The 23,457-nt window shown below is 54.9% G+C and overlaps 1 protein-coding gene across 3 annotated transcripts in view; it reads left to right on the plus strand.

Moving 5' to 3' along the window:
- Positions 1-23,457, plus strand: part of COL28A1 (collagen type XXVIII alpha 1 chain) — an 86,899-nt gene that overhangs the window by 47,235 nt on the left and 16,207 nt on the right. For 2 of the 3 annotated variants that reach the window (XM_027871979.1, XM_027871982.1), the window contains exons 17-27: positions 1,250-1,318; positions 1,900-1,968; positions 3,898-3,969; positions 4,964-5,032; positions 6,440-6,511; positions 8,867-8,935; positions 9,625-9,693; positions 11,289-11,357; positions 12,389-12,457; positions 18,110-18,178; positions 20,409-20,477. In XM_027871979.1, the coding sequence (XP_027727780.1) occupies positions 1,250-1,318; positions 1,900-1,968; positions 3,898-3,969; positions 4,964-5,032; positions 6,440-6,511; positions 8,867-8,935; positions 9,625-9,693; positions 11,289-11,357; positions 12,389-12,457; positions 18,110-18,178; positions 20,409-20,477 (765 nt within the window). The remainder of the gene's footprint in view (positions 1-1,249; positions 1,319-1,899; positions 1,969-3,897; positions 3,970-4,963; positions 5,033-6,439; positions 6,512-8,866; positions 8,936-9,624; positions 9,694-11,288; positions 11,358-12,388; positions 12,458-18,109; positions 18,179-20,408; positions 20,478-23,457) is intronic. The other variant, XM_027871981.1, reaches the window with a different exon arrangement.

Raw genomic sequence — 23,457 nt, forward strand, 5'->3', positions numbered from 1 at the left:
AAGAAAGAAAGAAAGAAAGAAAGAAAGAAAGAAAGAAAGAAAGAAAAAGAAAAATACTACTTCCACCATGACTTCCAGAAAACCTGATGACGTATGGTCTGTCTGCATGGTGGTGTGATCAAAGCGCTGTTTTGTTCCCGGCTGGGTTTATTCGAAGGTATGGAAGGGCACAGGCTGTGTGGGAGATGTGAAACGAGACCAGAGTCCTGGACTTTGTCTTCATCTCATTCAATAGAAGCTTTGCCAGCCTCTTCCCTTCCCCGTTTGGTTTTTCTACCATGAGCTCTCAAGCCCTGTGGGTAGTTGGCCTCCCTTCCCCCCCTCGCCCCTTTGGGGGACTTGTTCCTGGGTCACTAATGAGCTGTCATTACTAGAAGTCAGGAAAACCCAAAGCAGTCTGGCCAGTCCTCAGAGAGCTTCTAGGCCTTGGATGGGATAAGCCTGGCCCGCCTGGGCAGCTGCCTGAACTGTCTAGAGCTGGTGTGCATCCACGATTCCCCGCTGACCATGCCACCCTCCCCTTGGAGCCCCTTCCTCGGTTTGAGCTGGACCCCCATATGGCTCCCAAACAAGGCCATGATGCCAGATGTGGCAGCCTGTCCTTCAGAGTCTCGTGGTTGAAGTTCAAAGACAGAAACCCATCTGGTGCCATGTGTGGTCTGCTCAGGGGCCTCTGTGTCACAGACCTCCCCCTCTCGGCTTCCTGCCCCTGGAGTCTGAGTGCTTGATGGCCACTGCCGAGCCTTCTCTGATCTCTGAGCCCCGGGAGCCCAGCAGCCTTCCTCCTGCCCAGGGCAGACTGGCGCTGCCTCCCACCTGTGTGGCAACCAGCTGACGGGCCTCTCAGGCAGCAAAGAGAGAGCCGCTTATCAAACCGTGTCCACATTTCCTGGAGAGTTTTCTCCTACTCAGAGGCTTAGTTTTCTGCCCTTCTTTGAATTTCTTTGCTCTCTGCCCCAGGTACTTTTGTTCCCTTTTGGATTCTGTACAGAGAATCTTTCCAACTGAAAAGAGACACAGGAGCCCCCAGCCTCCCCCATCCTTAAAGGTCTGGCCAGCCTCATGTCCTGTTTAGACTGGAGCAGACTGTTCCTGCTCACAGGTGCCGCATTGACCCAGGCCCCTCAGGAGGAGGAAGTCAAGTTTCTGAGATCATTTGTTCACTCTGGAGCCTGCACTCATCCCACAGGAGGGGAACCTGGCCCATTAATTTCTTCTGAACCTAAACACATTTCTTTTTCTTTGAAAGGGAATCCAAGGTCCAAGCGGCCCACCTGGCCCCCAAGGACCCCCAGGCCAGGGCTCTCCTGGTCCCAAGGTAAGGTCCTAAACAAGAGGAGATTGTAACCTGGGTCTGCTGCCAGTGCCCAGGAGCACTCAACTGGGGAGGCAGGAAATAACGACTTAAAACCAGCAGCTTCCCCCAGCCTGGCCCACAACTCTTGTGGAGCCTACCCACAGGCTGGCGTTTGTGATCCGCGTTCTTTAGGGATCTTTGCCTTTATGGGGTCTTTGAAGCCTCCTGGTCTTCTGCTCAGAGCCGTCTTACAGCTCAGGCTGAGATCAGTAATGTTGACGAGGAGCCGGGCAGAGACGTGTCTGTGAGTCCCCTCCACTATCTGTTTCCAGGATTACAGGCAAATAAACAAAAGGGCTTTTCTTCTTCTATGTGCTGGGGAATCACAACTGTCCTTTTGTTTATAACACTCGAGAGCCTTCACTCAGGCCCCTTCTCTTTCCTCAGGAGGTCGGGGAAGGAATGTTGTCTCAGGTGTGTGATAGGTGTGAAAGCTGTCAGAGACTTATGGGGGACACACCAAGATGAGCAGCCTGGAGATCCCAGAGATCCCTGATGGCTCACCCCCAGCGCTCAGTATATATCTGCTCTTTCCCTTCCAGGGAGAAGTGGGCCAGCCTGGCCCCGCCGGGCTTCGGGGAACAGTGGGAATCGGAGTCGCGGGTCCAAAGGTGAGTGTGTAGCCAACTTCCCTGCTTCCAAAGTGGGCACTGAAGTGCTTGGTGGGGTTGGAGGGGGGTTGATTCATGTCTGCAGGTGCCACGCCCCTTCCTAGGGCCATGTTTATTTACCGCACCAGTGGAGTCCACCACTATCCGCCTGTGTGTTGAAAGCAGATATGATCTCAGAGGGTGATGTGGCCTGCCTCCCAGCTCAGCTTTGGTCATATGTCTGGGGAGAAGCAGTCTTTATATGCCTTGTGCTTCTTCCCAGCGCTTCAGAATCCAAGGCCCAGTCCTTGAACTTCAGAGTCTGAGGGGCTCTCCCGGGACTTTGGGGTCAGTTTCAGAGCACCCAACCTCATATTCAAGATTGAGGGGTCTGTCCTAGTGCTTCCGTGTCAGAGGGGCTCTCCCAGGACTTGTGTCAGAGTATCTCCTGCAGCATTTGAATGTCCAAGGGTCTATCCCAGGGCGTCAGCGTCAGAGGTCCCCACTGCACCCTGACGGCCTTCCTGCCAGCTTCCGTCCTGAGATCTGGAACGTGTCCAAGGGCATTCTAGGCTCAGGGGTCCTGGAGATGGCCTTATTTGTCACCAGAAGGCTGGTACGGACTGGCTTACTTGTACGTAGGCATTATAAGACTTAGGTAGATTCAGGCCAAAGTGCAGCAGGAGAAAATGACCGTTTTCAAAGGATTTAGAGATGGAAAGCTCTTCGAAACCATCTAGTCCAGCACCCCCATTTTGCAGAAGAGCAAACTGAGGCCTGCAGTAGGGAAAGGGACTTTCCCAGGGTCACACTTCACACAGCAGAGGAGTTCAGAGCCCAGGTCTTCAGCCTCTGCATCTTCTCTCCATTAAACTGCCCTGCCCCCTTTTAATAGCAGGTAGGGAGCAGCACCTGATGGGCAGGGAGGGGCCAGGCACAGAGGGCTGATCTCACGGCAAGACGCCTGGTTTGGGTCCAGCTTTGTAGAAGGGACGGCGCTGAGCCGAGGCCAAGGGAAGAGGAGGATCATGGGGCCTCTGAGAGGGCCTCTGATTGAGAACCGCCCTGTGAGGGGGGCAGGGTAAAGCTTCTGGGGCCCGTGTTGTAGATGGAGAAGCAGCTCAGAGAAGGTGAGCCATGAGCCCACAGTGCCACAGCTAGGGAACGTCAGAGCCAGAACTCGGACCCACTAAACTGTGCACTCTTGGTGCAACCCCAGGGCCTGAAGGGTCTGGAGAGAGCCCCCTCCCCCAGTACAGGGCACCGAGCCCCACCAAAGAGGAGCGACCTTCATGCCCTGGACTGGGGACTTGAGTCACGGCGGCACAGTGATATCGCGCATTTCTATAGCCCTTTCAGATTTGGAAAGCACTTTCCCTGGAAGCTCGTCCGACCCTCCCAATAGTCCTAGGAAGGAGATAGATGTTTCTCCCCACTTTGCAGATGAGGGAACTGAGCCCGAGAAGGGTTAAGGGACTTTCCTAGGCTCTTGGTGCCCAGGTTCATGGAGCTAAGAAGTGTCTAGGGCAGGGTTTAAAGGCAGGACTTCTTGATTCCACCCCCAGCACGCTGCCCACTGCCCCACCCAGCCACTTCATTCAATGAGGAAGACGCAGCAGCATAGACAGTTAGGAGCACAAGGGCCATGGTCGTTGCCCCGTGCATCCATTCCACCCTTCTACCCATTTTACAGATGAGGATGATCAAAGGTCACAAAATCCTAGAACCAAGGAATGGGCAGGGACCCCAGGGGTCTTCTTGTCTGCCGCATGCCTAAAGATCCCTTCTCGCACGTTCCAAGAGGGCAGCCGGCGTTTGACTGAAGACCTTGGGGGGCTGGCTTTGAGGGAGGAGCAAGGCCCAGGTGCGGGGCGCCCTGTCTCCCAGGCAGAGTGGGCCTCCTCTCCTGCTGTCAGTAGCTAACGGTGCAACTCTTTCCTCGCCCACTAGGGGGAGCCAGGGTCCGTGGGGCTGCCTGGCCAGCCAGGATCCCCAGGAGAAGATGGAGCCGAAGGCAAGAAGGTGACTCTCTTTTCCTTAGACCCCAGCAGTGGTTCCCAGTCAGTCAAAGGCAAACCCCTTGGCTCGCGGAGAAGGCCTCTTCTGGGCCTGGGACCACTGTGGCCCCATGAGCTGAGCCCAGCTGAGAGCCGGCAGGGTCTCGGTGAGGGATGGGGGAGTGGACCCCGAAAGAGTGGCGTCAGGCACAAGATGGGGCCAAGGGCCCGAGAGCCTCCAACGCAGATACAGACGCCTCTGACCACGAGGCAGGGCGTCGCCAGACAGGGCCAAGAGTGTTTGTACTTTCTGGGGGGGTCCCGGCTTTGCGTGATTGGCGAGGGAGACGACCCCATGAGATGAGGGGTCTGCAGTTGGTGGGGACCTCGCAGGCGTTTAGCCCAGCATGGCAGATGTGGAGGCTGAATCCCAAAGAGGTTAAATGCCTTGGCCAAGGTCACGTGTTTGTAAGTGGCAAAGGTGGGACCGGAACTGAGGTCCTGTGACTCCAAGGAGCAGAGGGGGAGGAGAAGGAGCAAGGAAGGAAGAGGGGAGGGGAGGGGAGGGGAGGGGAGGGGAGGAGAGGAGAGGAGAGGGGAGGGGAGGAGAGGAGGGGGGGGGAGGGGAGGGGGGGGGAGAGGGGAGGAGAGGGGAGGAGAGGAGAGGAGAGGAGAGGAGAGGAGAGCAGAGAAAGGCAGTGGGAGAAGGAGGAGGGGGAGAGGCAGACGGAAGAACTGACGACAGAGAGCCCACCCCGGGCAAGCCTAGGGTCTCTTAGACCGTTTCCCAATGTCCTCATTCCTTTGGCCACACTACGATTTCCTCCGCTGTTTGGCATCTTCTGACCCTGCCTGGTCCTTGGCCATCGGTCACTTCACTCTGGCCAGGTTTGGGAGCTTTCCCAGATGCTGCTCAGTCCTGGGGTGAAGGCTTGGCCCAGGCCACCCATCAGCTGGGGCTGGTGACGGGGCCCCTGGTCAGCAGAGTCAGCCACTAACCCCAATGTCTTTCCTTCTAGGGGGAAGCTGGACTTCCAGGGGTGAGAGGCCCAGAAGGAGCCCCTGGCAAAGGACAGCCTGGCCCGAAGGTATCCACAGGCTGGCTTCTGGCCACTCCAGGAACGTGCACTGTGCAGGGTTCATATGAGTGGTCCTCTTGTTGGCTATGGGGAGTGATGAGGAGGCAGGAGTCAGAAAGAGCCACCATCACCCCTGGAATTGGGAGACTGATAGGGTCTTCTTCTGTGTCTCTTCCCTTCACTGGTGCAGATTGCCCCCACCGCCCCATCGCTTGGGCCTGCCTTCTCTGGCCTTTGTTCATGTCCTCTCAGGAATCCTCCCAATGTGCTAGAGGTCTGCCAGGATGGCCTCAGCCTCATGACATCTCTGGGTGACCTCTTGTCCTGCTGATATCTTACCTGATTACAGCTTTTACCCCACTTCATACGTGAGTCTCGATAGATAACAGGCCACACCTTCCCATGCCCACTGGCCATCACCCTTCAGCTGGCCCCAGTCTTTCAGGAGCTGCCCAGTATGGAGCATCACTGGAGAGTAGCGGTGTAAAGAAGATGGGCCTGGGGCTCAGGGAACAATGTGATTGTCAAAAGTACTGCCTGAGTCCCCAGAGCAATCCGGCCCCCTCTCCTGAGGTCTGGGCCCCATTCATTGCCCATCAGCAGCTGCTGTCTGAGATATCTACATATCTCCAATAAGCCAGGACAGAAGATCTCTGCAGATTTTGGTTGTCTGTACTATCTATCAATCTATGTATCTGTCCTTATCAGTTATCTATATATCATCCACCCATCCATCCATCCCTCCACCCACCCACCCATCCATCCATCCATCCATCTACCCATCCACCCATCTGCCTACGCATCCATCCATCCACCCATCCACCCATCCACCCATCCATCTCTACCATCTCTCTCTCTACCTATCTCTCCATCTCTCTCTGCCTCTCTCTACTCTTTCTATCTACCTCTTGAAGGGGTAAGAAGACTGGAGAGGAGCAGGCAGGGAGGTAGTGAAGGGCTCTGAAAGCCAGGGGATTGTGCATGTTATCCTGGACATGAAAAGGGCTCCTTGGAATTGATTGACTAAGGAGGTCACGTGACCGTTGTGCAGTCATCTCTGTCGTGTCTGGCTCTTCATTACCTATTGGGGGTCTTCTTGGCAGAGGTACTGGACAGGTTTGCTATTTCCTCCTCCAGCTCATTTTCCAGATAAGGAAACTGAGGCAAACAGGGTAAAGTGACTTGCCTAGGGTCACATGGCTAGTAAGTGTCTGGGGCTGGATTTGAACTCAGGTCTTCTTGACTCTAGGCCCAGCGCTCTGTGCACGGCTCAGACCTGCTCTTTTAGGGAGGTCACTTTGACAGCTGAGAGGGAGGGAGAGATTTGGAGCAGAGGCCTGAAGCGTGAAAACCAGCTGCTTCTCCACGGGTGTCATCGGTCACTGGCATTTACATTTGTCATCCTTGTGTTTTCAGGGTGACGAAGGGAAGAAGGGGAGCAAGGGTAACGCGGGGCAGAAGGGCGTGGCGGGACCTCAGGGTCCGAAGGTAAGTATCTGACGCTTCGGGTGGGCCTCAGGCTCCTCTTGGGGCTGACGAGGCTTCCCCTCCTATGAGGGAGATGGCACAGGCATTGCTCTCCCCACTGGACAGAAGAAGAAACCAAAGCCGGGAGGACAAGCAGCTCGCCCCAGTCACACGGTGGCCTGAGGGCCGAGGTCGGGATGCTGGCCGGTGTCTCCTGAGCCCCCACTCAGTGTCTCCAACTCAGCTGATGGTTGGGCTTGGGCAGGACGCAGGAGGAAACTCTATTTCCAGTTGGGTGCTGGTCCCCTCGTGAAGTGCTTACGGGCTCTTCTCCGGGCACTGAACGGTACAGAGACCACAGAGAAGCAGGCTGTCTTGTCCTCAGGGAGCCTTCATTTCACTAGGGAAGAAGGAGAAGTAAATACAAACTATCGTCTGGGCGGGGGGATCAGGGGAGGGCTCTGGCTGCAGCAGAGCCTGAGCTGAGACTGGGGGGCAGGGATTCCAGGAGGCAGGGGGAGCGTCTCAGGCACAAGGGATGGTCTGTGACAAGCCGAGAGGAGGGAGGTGGAATGGGAGGCTGTGCCTGGAGCAGCTGGAAGGTCTGGTGCAAATCTCTCCAGATTTGTTTAACAAGCATGGAGGCCAGACCCCAAACCCTGATGAAAATCGTGGTAAAAAAAACTAGCCGAGGCCCAGGGGTCCTGTCTAAGGTCCTGCCTACGGAGGAGCAGGGATGCCTGAGCCTCCAGCTGACGTCCGCCTGCCTCTCCACTGTACAAATGAGCCCCAAGAAGGGCCTGAACTTTAAAGGCAGAATCACCCGCGCCGGTACAGGGGCATGAGTGGCCAGTCTCTCTGATGACCTGTTCCAGAGCCAGAGCTAGGGACAGATGCCATGGGCAGATTCCACTGACCTGGGGGGCAACCCAGAGATTAGTGGGTATAGGTTGCCCTCGCCCCGGGGCGGCGTGCCCCCACCATGTCAGTGCCCTGGGGCAAAGCCCCCAACACCCTACACGACTAGTCCTGTCCCTGGCCAGGGAGAGTTTGCTGATGTTATGCCAGGATAGGCTCAGCTATTCCCATGGCCCGGCCCAAACCACCCAGGAAAAATGGAAGTTCCCGAAGTGCCCCTTCCTCCACAGTGTCAGCCTTGGTGTCTCTGACCTCACCACCAGTGAATTATCTCATCTGCCAAAGGATCTGCCCTTTGCCTCTTGGTGCAGTGGGCAGGTCATCCGTTACCTTTGCCAAGCTCACGCCTGTAAAATGGCTTTGGCGCTCCTAGACGTTGGGCATCCGCCTCCCTCCCGCTGCTGGGCCACGGTTCAGGGGGCGCTCCCAGACATCAGACACCCGCTTCCCTCCTGCTGCTGGGCCACGGTTCAGGGGGCGCTCCCAGACATCAGACACCCGCTTCCCTCCCGCTGCTGGGCCACAGTTCAGGGTGGGCAGATGGGGCTGATGCTCAGGGCAGAGCTGGTTTCAGGCCAGACCAGAGGCCTAGATGAGTCAGGGAGACAGAGCTGTTACTGGTCACGGAAGGCTGGCTCAGGCCGTAGAGCGATAGGCTTGGACCAGTCAGGGGCCTCCAGGGAGTGACTCCTTGGGCAAAAAGACTGAGCTGCTGTTCTCTGAAAACACTGTCCCGCAGCGGGAAGGTGGGGAGGCAGCGTAAGTCAGGGAACAGGTGCCCGCAGTGGGCCAGAGCTCTATCGAGCCTGGCTCTTCTCCCTGCAGTACCATCTGCGGGGTCCGTGGGGAGCAGTCCCGTGGGCTGGGCCAGTTTGTGATCTGTCCCTGGCCTTCCAGCCAAGGTTAGACCTTATGGTGGTGAGAAGCTGCCCCAGTTGGAGGCAGAATGGGGTTATGCCCCCCTCCCCCATGCACCCACACAGCAGTGTGTAATTCTGTGACTGACCTTTTCCAGTCTGGATGCTGCTGAATGGCAGAGCACCTTAGTGCTCAACCCTATTTTACAGAAGTGCAAACTGAGGTTCAGAATGTTGAAATGACTTGCCCAGGGTCACCTGGCTCTCAGTTGAGGGAGAGCCCTTGGCTCCGCCAGACTGGCCCTGCCTGGCTCTCTGGCCCTGGAACAGCAGAACCAGCCCACGCCTGACTGTGCTACAATTCTCTTCCTGCGGGTTTCCTTGGCCGACCTCTCCAGGTGTCCCCGGCAGTGGTCAGCCACTTTCGCTTGAGGCAGCACAGTCTTATGTCTTCCTTTTCCCCAGCACGATGAATCAGGAAGGCTGGCCTTCATGGCCCACGAGGTCCTTTCTAGGTTTGACTAGACCCTCAGGCAGTCTTCACATCGGCACAGAGCTGTCGGACCTTTGTTAAGGGGGATCTTTTGGTTTTCACCCACAGGGCGAGCCTGGCATCATGGGGCCCTTTGGCATGCCTGGGGCATCGATTCAAGGACCTCCTGGGCCAAAGGTACAGACATTCTCCTGGTTGTTTGAGGTGAAGGGCGGTCTGAGCCCTTTGGGAGGAAGGGGCTGGGCCAGGCCTGCCTCAGCTACGGGCGGCAGCCGGCCGGAGACAATCGTGAGCGCGCCTGCGTCATGGCCTCTCTCTCCGGATCTTGAGGTCTCCCTCAGTGGGATGACAGCCTGGGGATCCTCCAGGGACTGGGCACTCACTACGGCCATTTCTAAGACTGTGGAAATGGGAGATTTTTCTCCCTACTGTCTGGGGCAGGGGTGATGCTGTAAGCTCCATCGAACTGGCTCTTTATGAGCCCACAGAGGACAGATGAGGAAGGAAGGAGCCCCAGTCCTCTGACCCATCGGGCCTGGGAGGGCTGGAGCAGAAGCATCGGCAGCCCCATCTGTCAGTGAGCAATGGGCCAGAAAGGGCTTGGGCTTCTTTGGTCCCTTCGCCCATGAAGTGTGGGCCTGGAGCCCAGGCCTCCTGGTCCTTGGCTCAGGCCTTGCTCCACAGCCCCACCCGGTCTTTCCTAAGTCCATCAACAGGTACCCCTTGCTTTGCTCCAGGCCTTCCTAGGCTATGGTCAGCCCCTCAGGCCAGCCCAGGCTTGTGGCCTCAGAGGCTGCAGCCCCACCCATCTGCTCTGGTGACCGGACACCTGGGTAGTGAATGACCAGGTGTGTTTGTGTGTGCAGGGAGACAGAGGAGAGATCGGGAGGCCAGGCTTCAAAGGAGAACCGGGAGTTTCCATCCGAGGCCCCAAGGTACCATTCAGCCCTGTTCCCTCCTCTTCTCTCCCCTCCAACTCACTGCTCTAGGCAGAAGGGCTCGTTTGTCTAGATGGCTGAAGGAAGGGAAAATCCACCCTCACCCCCATCCTATACAGTGGGGAGAGGATTTAGGAAGATCTGTGTTCAAATCCTGCCCCGGATGATTGCTTTGTGACCCTGGATAAGTCACTTTACCTCTGCCTCATAGGTACAACCCACACCTCCAGGGGTTGTGAGAATTTAAAAGGGGACAATGATTGTGAAATGCTATAGCGGTGTTCTTACTACTCCCACCCCCGCTGCTGCTGCTGCTTCTCCCATGGCTGAAACAGAAAGAGTAATTTCCAATCCTTGGTGCCTTTAGTGGAACTTAATCATGATAATTAGCTTTCCTCTAGCACTTTAGGTTTGCAAAACACTCGACAAATGATATTTAGTTTGTTCAGTCATGTTGGGCTCTTTGTGACCCCGTTTGGGGTTTTCTCAGCAAAGATACTGGAGTGGCTTGCCATTTTCTTCTCTAGCTCATTTTACACATGAGGAAACTGAGGCACACAGGTGAAGTGACTTGTCCAGGGTCACACAGCTAGTGTCTGAGGGCAGGTTTGACCTCAGGAAGGTGAGTCTTCTTGATTCCAAGACCAGTGCTCTGCCCGCTGCACCACCCAGTTGCCCAACCCTAAGAGGTAGGAACTATCATTAGTCCCATTTTATGGATGAGGAAACTGAAGCAGAGAGAGGGAGAGCAACGTGTACATGTCCAGGATCGCATAAAGAAAATGTGAAATGGTCAGACGGGTTTCTTTTTGCCTTCCCTTCCCCCAGCTGCTTTTGTAAAGCAGACACATGTTCCAGCAATGGTCCCTCTCTTCCGCCTTTCCTAATGTCTAACTCAAAGGGCCTGCTGGTAAGGCATGGAGGAAGGGACCCCTGGCCCCCGCTGCCCCCTATCTCCCAGCCTGAGGCTCTGGGCAAGCCTGGCCGCAGCACTGACCCCAGCCCCCTTCCCCAGAGACCTTTCTGCCCCATGTATCATGCCTCACATCACAGCTTTGTAGCAGCCCGTCTGTTTGAGCCCAGCTGTGGTGGGTCTGTGCTGCAGATGGGGCTACACAGACTACGGCCAGTTCCACAAGGGGCCTCTTACCTACCCCTGGGTCACCTGTGGCCCAGAAGCTCTGGCTTGTTTTATCCTTTCCTCTGGCTTAAAAGTTCTAGAGTTTGGAATTGCCAGGCTCTAACCTCAGCAGCTCAGAACTTCTCACCCCTACGATCCAGAGCACAGCTGGGCTTGGACAATAGAAGCCAGAGTCCTGGCGGCAGCTGTCTTTGCTCTCACTCATGCTCTGGGTGGTGTTTCAGTACTGGCTCAAGTCCATTTCGGGTCCTGCCCCATTGACTCCAAAGAAGCACAGTTGTGGCCTGGGGCATACCCAGGAAGCCCGCTGACTGAGCTGCGGGAGCATTTCCTGACCATGGTTCTTGGGGTAGAATCTGACAAGAATATCTGGAGCTCGGGTTTGCGCTAACGTGATGTAACGTTGATTATGGCGTCACTAATTGGATGTTTGCTGTTGGGTTCTCCCCAGGGTGCCCAAGGTCCTCAAGGCCCGGAAGGGGCTCCAGGCCCCAAGGGCGATGGCTATCCTGGAGTGACCGTAAGTGTGCGTGCATCTTCCCTTCCATTAGGAGAGGCGAGGGGCCTCTGGCTGAAGGATCAGGGGGAAGCCGTGAACTCTTGGTGGCTTGAGGTCTGCAGGGTTTTGTGCTTAGCAAAGCCAGCATACGGAAGAGCCACGGGAGCAGGATCTTGACTAGAGGACACACCTCTCCGAGTGGCCCGGGCCCAAAGGGATCAAGATCTTTGGATGGCTCCTCGAGCCCCTGGGAGAGGCTCTGCCTCCACACCAGCCTCACCCCCAGGGACTCTGCCTCCGCCCTAGCCCCCTACTGCTCATGCCAGGAGATTCTTAACCGTGTCTCTCTGTAAATCCTCCAAATTAAATCTACCCCACATGCTGGGGGTTGCCCTTTATTGCTTGCGTCCAAATTTTTAAAAAAATGGAGAAGATAATAGAGAATATTTTTCTAAGAAAAAAGGGAAAATATTGTCCACTTATTAACCTCATTTAAAGTGAAATTATAGCATGAAAAAAGAAGATGTAGTCTAGTAGCTCTCAGTGGAAACCCACTCTGGCCAACTCTTGCCAGCCCGCTGAGGGCATACCAATGAGTCAGCAAGTGCTGCTGATGCCCTTTCTCTGGTCTGCCCAGAACCACCAGGACAAACCTTGTGTTCCCTGGATTGGCATTTGCCATTTCTTATATTTGGAATCTGATTGACTGAGGGGCTGCAGCAGACCCCCCCCACCTTGGAATTCATCAGGTTTCTGGGGACCCCGGCCCTTCCTTTGGGCTCTCCAGGTGGGCTCCATGCATCCCTCCAGCCTGCTCCATGCTCCAGTCCAGTCCTGCCTCCATGTCCCTGATCCTTAGCACAGTGCTTGGTGCGAAGCCGGACTCCAAAGGGAAGGGGGCGTGGGGTGGGGCCCCCTGCTGTGGCTGCACACACAGGAACCAGGTGACATGGAATGTTGTTAACTGAGCCACCAGCAGGAGAGGCCGCCTGTGGCTTCATGCAGCTCAGGTAGGGAGGGGCATCACTCTTTTTGTCCTTGTTTCACATTAGGGTCCTCGAGGACTCCCGGGACCCCCTGGACCCATGGGCTTACGGGGAATAGGAGACCCTGGAGCAAAGGTAAAGGAGAAAGTCTGACGGTCCCTTGCTTCGTGGCTGGCAAGGGTGGGATGACATTCACAGGGCTTCCACATGTCCATGGATGTCTGCACTTGTGGCTGCAGGGTACCCCCCCAGGGGTCCCCCCATGGGCTGCGTCTAGGTCTGCTGGATGGGCCAGGGCCAGTGTGGCGCGTGGCCTCTTCTGCTATGCCTCGCTCTTGTTCCATGATGGTCCCAGCGCCTTCTCGCAGGAAGCTAACCTCTGTTTCCCTGACTCGATCCAGCCTTTCTTTTCCTGCCTGGTGGGGCTGACCGGCCCTTTTGGGCATTGGTGGCTGGCCACCCGACAGAAGCCTCTAAAGCCAGGGGATGTCTGTGGCGTGGGTGTCCTGGGGGCAGCTGCAGTCGAGCTGGACGGCATCGGGCGAGGTTTTCACGGACAGGTTTGTGGCGGCTGGCGCTACTTCCAGCAGTGCTGCGATGGCCCCTTGGCCGCAGATTGAGCATATCTTAAGGCTGGGCCCAGGGGCAGTCCCATCATGGCTTCTCGTTCAGACGTTCAGCTGTGTCTGACTCCTCATCACATCGTGTGAGGTTTTCTTGGCAAAGATACTGGAGCGGCTCGCCATTTCCTTCTCTGAGGATTAAGGCAAACAGGGTGAAGTGACTTACTCAGGCTAACACAGCTAGTGAGTGAGGCCGGATTTGAACTCAGATCTTCCTGCCTCCAGGCCCAACGCTCTATCCCCTGAGCCACTTGGCTGCCTCCGAGGCCTGAGCCTACCCTAGGATTACTGAGTGACAAGGTCCGCATTTGAAGCCTAGCCAGGCTTTGACTTCACTCACGTTTGTACAAGAAAACTGAGAAAATGTTTCCTCAAACAAGCGCCCCCCACACCCCGTTTTTGTTTCTTCCTGCCTTGCGGTAAGCCGAGGCTTCTCTGAGTGGGACTTGTCTTTGTCGGGAGAGAGCGCAGAGTACCTCTCCAGAGTCAGCGGGCGACTCACTCCTCTTCTTCATCTGATTGCCTCTCACTCCACTAAATGCGCCCCGACTGAACGGGGAGGTGCCGGTGGTGTGAGCTGAGGCGGCCACAGCTGACTGGTCTGGACCTGATGAGAGTCTCGTCGGGCAAATCTTGAACTGGTTCAAGGGCCAGTCCCAAGGAGCGAAGGGGGTCTGACGTTCATCCTTCAAGGAGCTGAAGCAGAGAGATGGGCAGAGGCAGGAGGCAACCAGGGGGAAGACGCCTGTGCTCTATCTATTGATCTCTGTGTCTCGGGGTCTGTCTATCCGTCCGTCCGTCTGCCCGTCGGTCCATCTCTATCTGCTATCACCAGTGCCATTTTTACATCGACCCCTCTGATTACAGAACTTGTCTGTGTCCCTGGAACGTCCGCCCTGCTCCCCCAAGGTGACCTTCTGGGGCGATGACATGAAGAACGACCCCCTGGTTCCCCCACAGACTCTCCTGGCAGTGCGGCTCCCAAGTTTACCCTGCAGCAGTCCCAGGTCCCAATTGGGATGCATCTAGATTCCTCCCTCTTTCCCACTTTCCTTATTTGTCTGAACTGCCTCCTCTGCACAGCTTGTCCTTGTAAATGCTCTGATAGAGGAGGCATTGAGTTGGCAGCTGAGCACCTGCTGGCACCACTCGTGATTCTCTGCGATCCAGATGACCCTCTGGAAGGAGGCTTCTTTTCCTCTGCATTCTCTGGGTGCTAATCCAGGTACACGGGTAGTCTCACTTGCTTACAAATGTCCAGAACTACTACTGCACTCTGCTTTTGTGGCATAAAAATAAGACATCACCCTCTCCAGAAAGGTCACAGATCAAGCTTCTTCAGAACGCAGCACAGCTGAATGGCACTTGACGTGTCTAAACTGTTTTTGAGCCTTCATCATCAAAGGTTGGGCCTGGAAAGGACCTGCAACATTATCTATGCAATTCCCTCAACTTTACAGATGGAGAAACTGAGCCTGAAAGACATGGGTGACTCACTCAACCTTTCGTTCTAGTGAGGAACTTTTTTCCACCGTTGACTGATCTCTTTTTATTGGACACCAGTCATTTCCCAATATGCCCTTTCCCAGTGAATGAACCCTGAAAAGTAATTAAGCAGCACCGATGGGCGCAACAATGGGGGGGGGAAGCAGGCCTTCGTCCCAGACTCTTCAGGACAGTCCTGGCTTCAAGAAAAGAACACAAAAGCTTTGAAAAAGGAAGATGTCTCTAGTTGAGGTTTCCAAAGATATGGCCAGAGTAACTCCAGAGAGATGCAGATACAGGCACAGGAACAGACACAGACACAGACATGGGCCCAGGCCCAGGCCCAGGCCCAGGCACGGACAATGAGAGTGAACCCTTAGCCTCAGGCTACCTTCCTGCTATGTCTGCTCAGTGTAGGTCCATCAGACCTCTGGTCGGCTTCTCCCTTTCCAATTATTAATTTACACTTCAAAAAAGTTAAAATTTTAGCTAAAATTATAAACCAAAGCAAAAATTCCTGAAATCCAAAGAAATTCCAAAGGAAAGAGAATGAGGAGAAAACCCAGCTGGCTCAAACATTTGAACCTCCACACAGAGGTGTGGTTTGTTTCTTTAGCAGAGTGGCCCCCAATCATCCATTGCAATGTAAGCCAGTGGGGCATGACTTTGAGCACCATTATTCTGAACAGCCTCCAGCTGTTCTTGGGACTGGCTGTCATAGCTCACATATGTGCACAAACCAGCAGAAGTGGGAAAATAGAGGCCTGATTCACACAAGAAACATGGCAGGAATTCCATGCAGATTCCCCAAGTCAGCAGACAAGGGCAACGTCCAGCGCTCCATTTGGAGTGATGCTGCCCATCTGTCCATGAGGCAGAGAGAGGTGATGTTCCTGGGCTAAGATGTGTCCAACGCAGCAGATGGGAGCTCCAGCTACTGGGCAGGGCACAACTGCCCAGAGGATCTAACGGGAGCCTGCCCAGTAGGATGGGGGCGTCTCCAGTCTCTGGATATTGCCTGTGATTGGACCTTACTGCTAATTCAAGCCAAAAAAAAACCAAAACAAAACAAAACTAAAAGCACTTATTAGACACCATTGGAAATACAAAGACAAAAATGAAACAGTCCCTGCCTTCAAGGACCTGGCTCAGAGCAGGGCCATGGTGGGGCCACTGTGACCCCAAGAGGGGATCTAGGATTCAGCGTCCAGCCACAGAACAGGGCTGCTGTGCTGACACGCTGGCCCCAGGGCAGGGCTTCAGGATCCAGGCTTGGCTCAGAACCAGGGCAGGCCAGCGGTGGAGGTGCTATTTCTCTGACTCCCTAACCAGTCCCTCAACTCAGTTCCTGGATGCAGACCAGGGATAAGCAGTCACCTCTGACTCTCAAGACCTACAGATCCTCCCAGCTCACAGACAGAGGTGGGCCAGTGACTGTCTGCTGGAGCGGAACCTAGGGTCAGCTCTGCACAATTGTTGTCTTGACCCAGAAGAGGACCTCGGGCCTGAAAAGTCCAGGAGGGCATTGATCAGACTGCCCGTGGCCAGACCACAGAGGGTGTGCTGAAAGTTTGCAGCCCACACCAGCCCTCAGATCCCTGAAGAGCCCAGGAAATGATTTCTGAAAGATAAGCCAGGTCTGTGACAATCACACCAGGAGCGTGCAGAGCCTGGCCCTAGTACGAAGTCCCAATCTGGTGAAGAAAGATGTTGTTAAGGTGTCAGGGATGCCCGAGGCCCAAACGCCAAGGAAGAGAAAACCTTGCTGACCGGCAAAGCCTCAAAGGAAAACCACTAACCAATGAGATGAATTTAAATTCCTAGAAGAAACAATGTAGCCTATTTTTAAGGGTCACAATGATGTTACGAATGAAATGACAACAGTGTAGGAAAGAATTGGAAAAGAAACGAGAGTTTGGGAGGACAGACTCGGCAGGAGAATTAATAGCTTGGCAGAGGCGCCAGACAGAGAAGCAGTACATCAGACCGCAAGAAGTAGGAAGACCAAATCAAGATGATAATTAATAATAATAACCAACATTTCTACAGTGCCTACCCTGTGCTTCACAACTATTATCTCTTTGGATCCTCATAACAACCCAGGGAAGGAGGGGCTATTACTGTCTCCATTTTACAGATGAGGAAACTGAGGCAAACACAAGGTGGTGACTTGCCCAGGGTCACAAAGCTAATGAGTGTCTGAGACCAGATTTGAACTAAGGTCTTCCTGAATCCAGGGCTGGCACTCTCTTCACTGTGATACCCGCTGCCCCAATCAAAATCAAAAGATTGGGGGAAAAATGAAGAAAATGAAAGGGATCACATGTAAAAGACAACTGACCCAGAAAAGTTTGAGAAGAAATGACTGAGTGACTGCAGATCTTTGCACAAGGTGCCCTGTCTGCCGATGCTGGACTTTTCTCCGGCCCTCCCTCCTCCTGGCCCCCTCCTTGCTTCCCTGAGCCCCCTAATTCTGGCGCTTTCCCTTTGCAATGATCTCTGGTCTGTCCCATCAGCAGCTTGTTTGCGACATCCCCCACTAGACTCTAAGCTTCCTGAGAGCAGGGACTGTCCTCTGCCTTTCTGTGAGCCCTTGCACTTAGCGCAGTGCCTGACACGTAGCAGGAGTCTGATCAATGCACGTTGCCTTGGCTTGGCTAGCAGGGGACAAGCCTGGGCCTCTGGGGCAGTAAAAAGAGGCCACGGGTTGCAATCTCACTGCTTACTATCTGGGTGATCTCGGACAACTCCATCCACCACTCTGGGTTTCAGGCTCCTCATTTGTGAAGTTCCCTCCTAGCTCTCAGTTTGTGGTTCCTGGTCAGCGGATGTCCAGCCTCACTCGTCCGGTATTCTGGGGACAAGATCTGAGCCCCAGTGACTTCATGGTTGCCCTGAACCATGTTTCCTAACATGGAGCTGCACAGCCTTGTCTTGCCCGGGTGCTTTCTGAACAGGCCTGGGAGTCTGTCAGACAGGAAGGGGCTGGTTGAGGGGGGAGGCAATTAGAGAAGGTAAAAGCCCAGGGGAAAAGTCCACCTGACCCTCCAGCCCAGTCCTCATTTCAGGTTAGGATTGGAGGGGTGGGTATGAGGGAGCATCCTGCCTCCACTTACCCATCCTTCCTACAAAGAGCCCAGCGTCCAGTAACCAATGGTTTTCTGCACTGCCCCTCCTTCTCTGCCTGCCCCCGTCCCCGGGGCAGCCGTCCACCTGGTGCTGCAGGGGAGTTCTTGTGCACGCAGGAAGGACCACATCCAGGAGGCTGAGGAAGGGGATGTAGAAAGTGCACAAGAAGGGATCTCAGAACTGTTCCCTTTCCCCCAATGTAGCATGAACCTGTAACAACAACAGACCTGTGTCACTTGGTCCAGCTCAGGCTCTGCGCTGTTTGGATGATTTAAAAGTGACGAGGATGCTCTGTAGCCGTATCGAGGGCGGCTGCTGAGTGGATGGGAGTCAGGCTGGTTGGACTGGGCATGGAGACAGAAATGTGTCATGGGCAAACAACCCCAGTCATCAGAGCTTGGATAACCGGGGTTGGGCCAGGCCTCAAAGCTGGACAGAACCTTAGCCCGAGGGCTTGAAAATGTCTTTTGGCCTGAAGTAAGTACTGTGTTTTGAACTTGGCTTTGCCAAGACATATGCAAATATCTCTCTGTACTTGGTGTCTTTTCAGGGAGAACCTGGTGTGAGAGGCCCTCCTGGACCCTCTGGACCTCGGGGCATAGGAAGCCAGGGACCAAAGGTCAGCACTGGGCAATGTGGGTGTTGAGGGAAGAGTAGTTTGGACTTTCCCCAGGATGCTTTGCTCCTGCCAGGAGCTTTGTCTGTTAATTCTTGGAGAAAGTGGACTTGGAGATTCTCCCCCAATTGACCCTTCCCCCCAGGAGCTTTAGTGAAATGACACAGAAACTCCAGTGAGTCCAGGCCTCTTTAAGCAAATTGGTTGTAGTGGCAAAGATGCTGTCAAAACGATGCCTTCATCGGTTGGATTTGGTTTCTAAGGCAACCGCTGAGGGCCCCTGGAGGAAGGAGGAGGAAGGGGCCTTCTGGGCTGCCAGAGACACCCTGCATTGGCTTCCACTGGGGAGCGGCCAGAGATGCTCAGCCCAGATGGCTCCTGGAAAAGGCCAGTGCAGTGGTCTTTTCCACTGGCCCCAGAGATGGTCAGTATCGCAGGCCCTGCCACCACCCCAACCAGGGATAAGGGGGAGGGTAGAGACAGATAGATGAGGGCGAGGAGAGAGACAAAGAGAGACAGAGAGGGACAAAGAGAGATGGAGACAAAGACAGAGAGAGACAGAGAGGGGGAAGAGAGAATCAGAGAAAGGTAGAGACAGAGAGAGAGACAGGCACACACTGAGAGAGACAGACACAAGAGAGGAGAGGAAAGCAGGGGAGGGGAATAGAGACATGGGGCAAGGGAGCTCTCTTTTCTTCCCTTTCCTTGGCTCTTTATCCACCAAACAAGGCTGAACAGGATCAGGCTTTCTCGGGCTTGTCACAGAGAACAGTCACTGAGCCTGGTGCAGCAGTGCTGGGGGACTTCAGTCAACCAGACAACCGCAGAGGCCTGTCTTTCCCCAACCACCCCCCAAAGCCAAATAGCTGGGGGTTCTTATTCCAAAGAAGCGGAACAAGTACACATGTGAGTGTGTGTCTATGTGTGAGTCGAAGTGTGTGTAAGTACATGTGTGTGAGTGTGTGAGAATGTAAGTGTGTGTGCATAAGTCTGTGTAAGTTTATGTGTGTGTCTGTGAGTGTGCATAAGTGTAAGTATATGTGTGTGAGTGTGTCTGTGAGAAGGTGTGTATAAGTGTGAGAATGTGAATGTGTGTGTACATGTCTGTGTAAGTATATGTGTGTCTTTGTGAGTGTGTATATGTGTGTGAGTGTGTGTGAGTGTGTGAGAATGTGTGTGTGCATAAGTCTGTGTAAGTATATGTGTGTATGTCTTTGTGAGTGTGTATAAGTGTGTGAGTGTGTGAGTGTATGAGAATGTGTGTGTCCATAAGTCTGTGTAAGTGTATGTGTGTGTCTTTGTGAGTGTATATAAGTGTGTGAGTGTGAGTGTGTGAGAGTGTGAGTGTGTGCGTGTTCATAAGTCTGTTTAAGTATATGTGTGTGTCTGTGAGTGTGTATAAGTGTGTGAGAGAGAGAGAATGTATATGTGTGTGTGTGTGTGTGTATGTGTGTGTGTGTATGTGTGTGTGTGAATAGCCAAGTAGCCTCGTAGGTCAAGAACATACACTCTGGTGAGAAAATTCATGCAAAGGGAGCTTGACACACAGAGAGCTGCCTCTGGTGGGGGTGAGCTCCCTGTCCCAGGAGAGGCCAGATGTTCAGCCCTGGGTGTCCTCGGGGGCCTGGGGAGGCCCTGAAGTTCCCTTCCCCTTCAGAGATGCTGTGATCCCACGTGTTTTCTCTGATATCCAGGCCAAGCCTGCCTCCCTGCCTATTCATAGGCCCCAGGCCTGGCCTCCCCGTTCCCCTACACGCCTCCCCATGGCAGGTCTTCAAGGACTTGGAGCCAGCCACCAGGGCCTCTGCCTCAGCCTTCCTTTTTCCAGGCTAAATATCCCCAGTCTTCTTACCAGATCATTCTATAGTATGGGCTGGTGACTCTCCCAGTGTGGGAGTGTTGGGGTGGGATATGGAGGGAGGGTGAGTCTCTGGTTAAAATGGAAATTCTCTCTCCCTCTTCCCCCCCCCCCCGCCCGGTTAGGCCTTACCAGTCCATTACACCTTAGTGTGAATAACCCTTTCCTGGGAGCAGGCCCTTATAGGGGAAGGGGAGAATGTGAGGACCCTGGATGTCCAGCACACACAGCGGGGGTGGGAAGTGCTACAAAGGGAGGCTGAGGGCAGGGTCTTGCCTCCTTCCCAGTCGTTCCTCGGCTTGTCCTGATCAGAACTCAGGACAGTGTTGGGGGGAGGGGGGTGCTTCTTGACCTCTTACCCTTTCTCTCTAACAGGGCTCCCTTGGTCAGAAAGGTTTACCTGGGCCCCCAGGCCCCCCGGGCTATGGCACACAGGGTGTAAAGGTGAGTGAGCTGGGCATGCCTCCTGCCTGGGCACTTTTCCAGGGCCCGAGGAGATGTGGGTGGGGGCTGCAGGAATGAAGGCCTTAGCAGGACTGGAGCAACCTGGCTTGGAAAGGTGGGGCACGAGCTGCTCAGTGCTTGTGAGTGGTTCCAGGTTGCCACCCCACGTGTGTCCTGGCCCCCTGAGCTGGTGCTAAACAGGCCTGCCTTGGAATCGAAGCCTCAGTGTCCTAGTCACGCCCCCTCCCCGCTGATCTTGCTATCTGGGGCCTTTTCAGTTACTGAGGCCTCCAGGACACCAGCTGAAGTGACAGCCCTTGGCAACGGCTCCCATTTTGCGGGGTGGGCCTTAAGGCATTTATCCGCATACTGATGATCAAATATTTAGCCTGGAAATGTTAAATGAGAGGGGGGGGTGTTTTACCCCGCCCCCACCGAGGCTGAATGACCTGACTTCCTGTCTAAGTCGATTTAGCAAATATTAATGGAGAAAGCCCCAACACCCTGGCCTTGGGGAGCCACAATTTATCTGAGCAGAGAAGGGATAAACCCCAGAAAGGCCAAATAAAAAAAATTCTTAGGTAACAATACAAAGTTCCGTGTCACAGCCTAGAACATGACGAATTATCCAATGAGTAATATATTCAGCAAGCACTTATTAATCAAAAACCGTGGGAGCCAGACGGAGACAGACAGAGGACCGTGCTCCTCCGTGGCCATGGTCACGCGGAGCTGCACGACTCATCTGCCAGGTTGGCGCTAGTGCAGAGCTCGGGCCTTTCTTTGCTCTCAGGGCTTACTTGGCACAGTGCCTGGTATACAGGCAGCTATCTATAAATGTGTGCTGACTGACTGACTTCTTGATGGTCCCAGCTTTCTCTTCCCTAGGCCCCTGCTCCTTCAATGATCCCCTTTCTGGCCCCCCCCCCCACTTTCTCTCCAAGCTCAGCCTGTAGTCCGGATACTGAGCTCTCCCTGAGGCTCACAAACCCTCCCTGGAGCCTGCGGCTCTACGGTCCTTGTTCTTCCTTAGCCTCTTACCTTGCACTCCCATCCTCACTAACATTTATACAACACCAACTGTGTGCTAAGCGACTCCCAATTATTATCTCATTGGCTCCTTAGCTCCTGCCCTCCTGCCTTAGGCCTGGGCTTTCTCGGGGGTCAGCCTTCCCTCCCTCCTCAGACCCGGGCTTTCTCGGGGGTCAGCCCTCCCTCCCGCCTCTCAGGTTTGGATCCGCTGGCCCACCCCCTAGTTCCTGTGATGCTCAGGCCATCTGATTTCTCCCCCTTTGCTGTCTTCTCTCCCTCCACCTCTCCCCCTCCCAGCCCTTTGCCGAAGGTGCCCTCGAGGGTCTGGTGTCTGCTTTTTCTGCCCTCCTCTGTCCATGGTCCCAGCGCCGAGGTCGTCCTGCTCCAGTGGCCTCACTCATGAAGCCGCGTGGTCAGCTCCCCACGGTGCAGCCTGCCCCGCTCCGGCCTCATCGCAGGCCTCGTCGCTTCCAGGCGAGCCGGGTGCTGACCTCTCCTCCCAGCCTCACCTCTCTGCCTCTGTCGCCGGCACCAGCACCTCCCAGGCCCAACCTGAGTCGCTCTGACCCCCTCTCATTCTCTTTCCACAACCAGTCACCTCCTGGTGGAGTCCTTTCTGCTTGAGCGGCCAGGATGCTGGTGCTCTCCCTCCGCTCCTACTCAGACAGGTTCCTTCCTGGCCTTCTGGCCTCCTCATTCCTTGTTTCCTGCACCTCCCTGCCAGATGAAGCTCCCTCGTCACGGCTGTCATCCTGTCACTACCCCTCACGCTCAGACACCTTCAATGGTCTCTCCTTCCCCTTCCCCACTGCCCCCAAGGCAAAGTCTAGACTCCTTGGCCAGTCTGAGACTTTCCCACAGCCTGGTCCTGCCCTGCCCTTCTCCCCTCATCTCCCCTGCTTGAGCCCCTTGATCCAGCCAGACTGGCTTCCAAAATGGCTCTGTTCCCAGCTCCAGACGTTTGGGTGTCAAGCCACTACGCAGTTGTCCCTCCCTGTCTCTCCCAAGCCCCCGTCCTTCCTAAAGCTTCCCTGCCACACTCTCACTGGAAGAGAGACCTCCTCCTCCAACAGTGCTCCACAAGCCATAACCATCAGCCATTTCTTGAGGATGGCAAGCCCTTGCCTGCTGACCCCTCCTTTCACTGGAATGGGCTCGAAGGCTCTTAGCTTTAGAGACAGAGGCCGCACCATAGAGTGGTTAGTGCTCTAGAGTGGGAGGTGGAAACGCCAGGGGCCAAATCCTGCCTGAGACGCCTACTCACTTGTGAACCTGGGTGAGCTGCCTTGGTTTCCTCACTGGTAAAATGAGGGCTTGGCCTCCACGGCCTCCAAGCTCCCTTCCAGATCTGGATCTGCCCAGGCCCCTCATCTTACAGATGAGAGAGCTGAGGCCCATGGAGGCTGGGAGCGAGGGGCTGAGCTGGGAGGGGCTTCCCTCCCTGAGCTAAGAGAGTGGTCAGGATGCCAGCCACCCACCCCATCAGGGGGCCTGGCATGGAGAGGAGAGCAGGGCGCAGACAGTGGTGAACAACTTCAGCTGGGGAGACTCCATTCCAGAGACTTGTCCATGTTCTCATGAAAAAGAATCAAGTGAGAGATCGTGTGGAAAGGCCACCATTATCATTCTCCTTATTCTCAAAATCCTTCGCCCGTCAGAAGAAGCAGCTGTGGGGGAGCCTGGGGAAGCAGGAGCAGGGAGGGCAGGAAATGCATAGGGAAGGGTGGGAGCTTTAGGGAGGGACGGGCACAGATGAGTGAGTCAAGCACGTGGGGACCTGCTGGGATGCGCAGGGGATCTGTGGGGATGAACAGGGGACCTGCTGAGGTACAGAGGGGGAAGTCTGTCGGGACACAGAGGGGGATCAACTGAGTTATACATGGATATCTGCTGGGACACGGGGGGGGTCTGCTGGGACACAGAGGGGGATCTGCTGGGTCACAGAGGG

The sequence above is a fragment of the Vombatus ursinus genome, unplaced genomic scaffold (genome assembly GCF_900497805.2).
Source record: "Vombatus ursinus unplaced genomic scaffold, bare-nosed wombat genome assembly UNPS02014799.1, whole genome shotgun sequence".
Lineage (NCBI taxonomy): Eukaryota > Metazoa > Chordata > Mammalia > Diprotodontia > Vombatidae > Vombatus > Vombatus ursinus.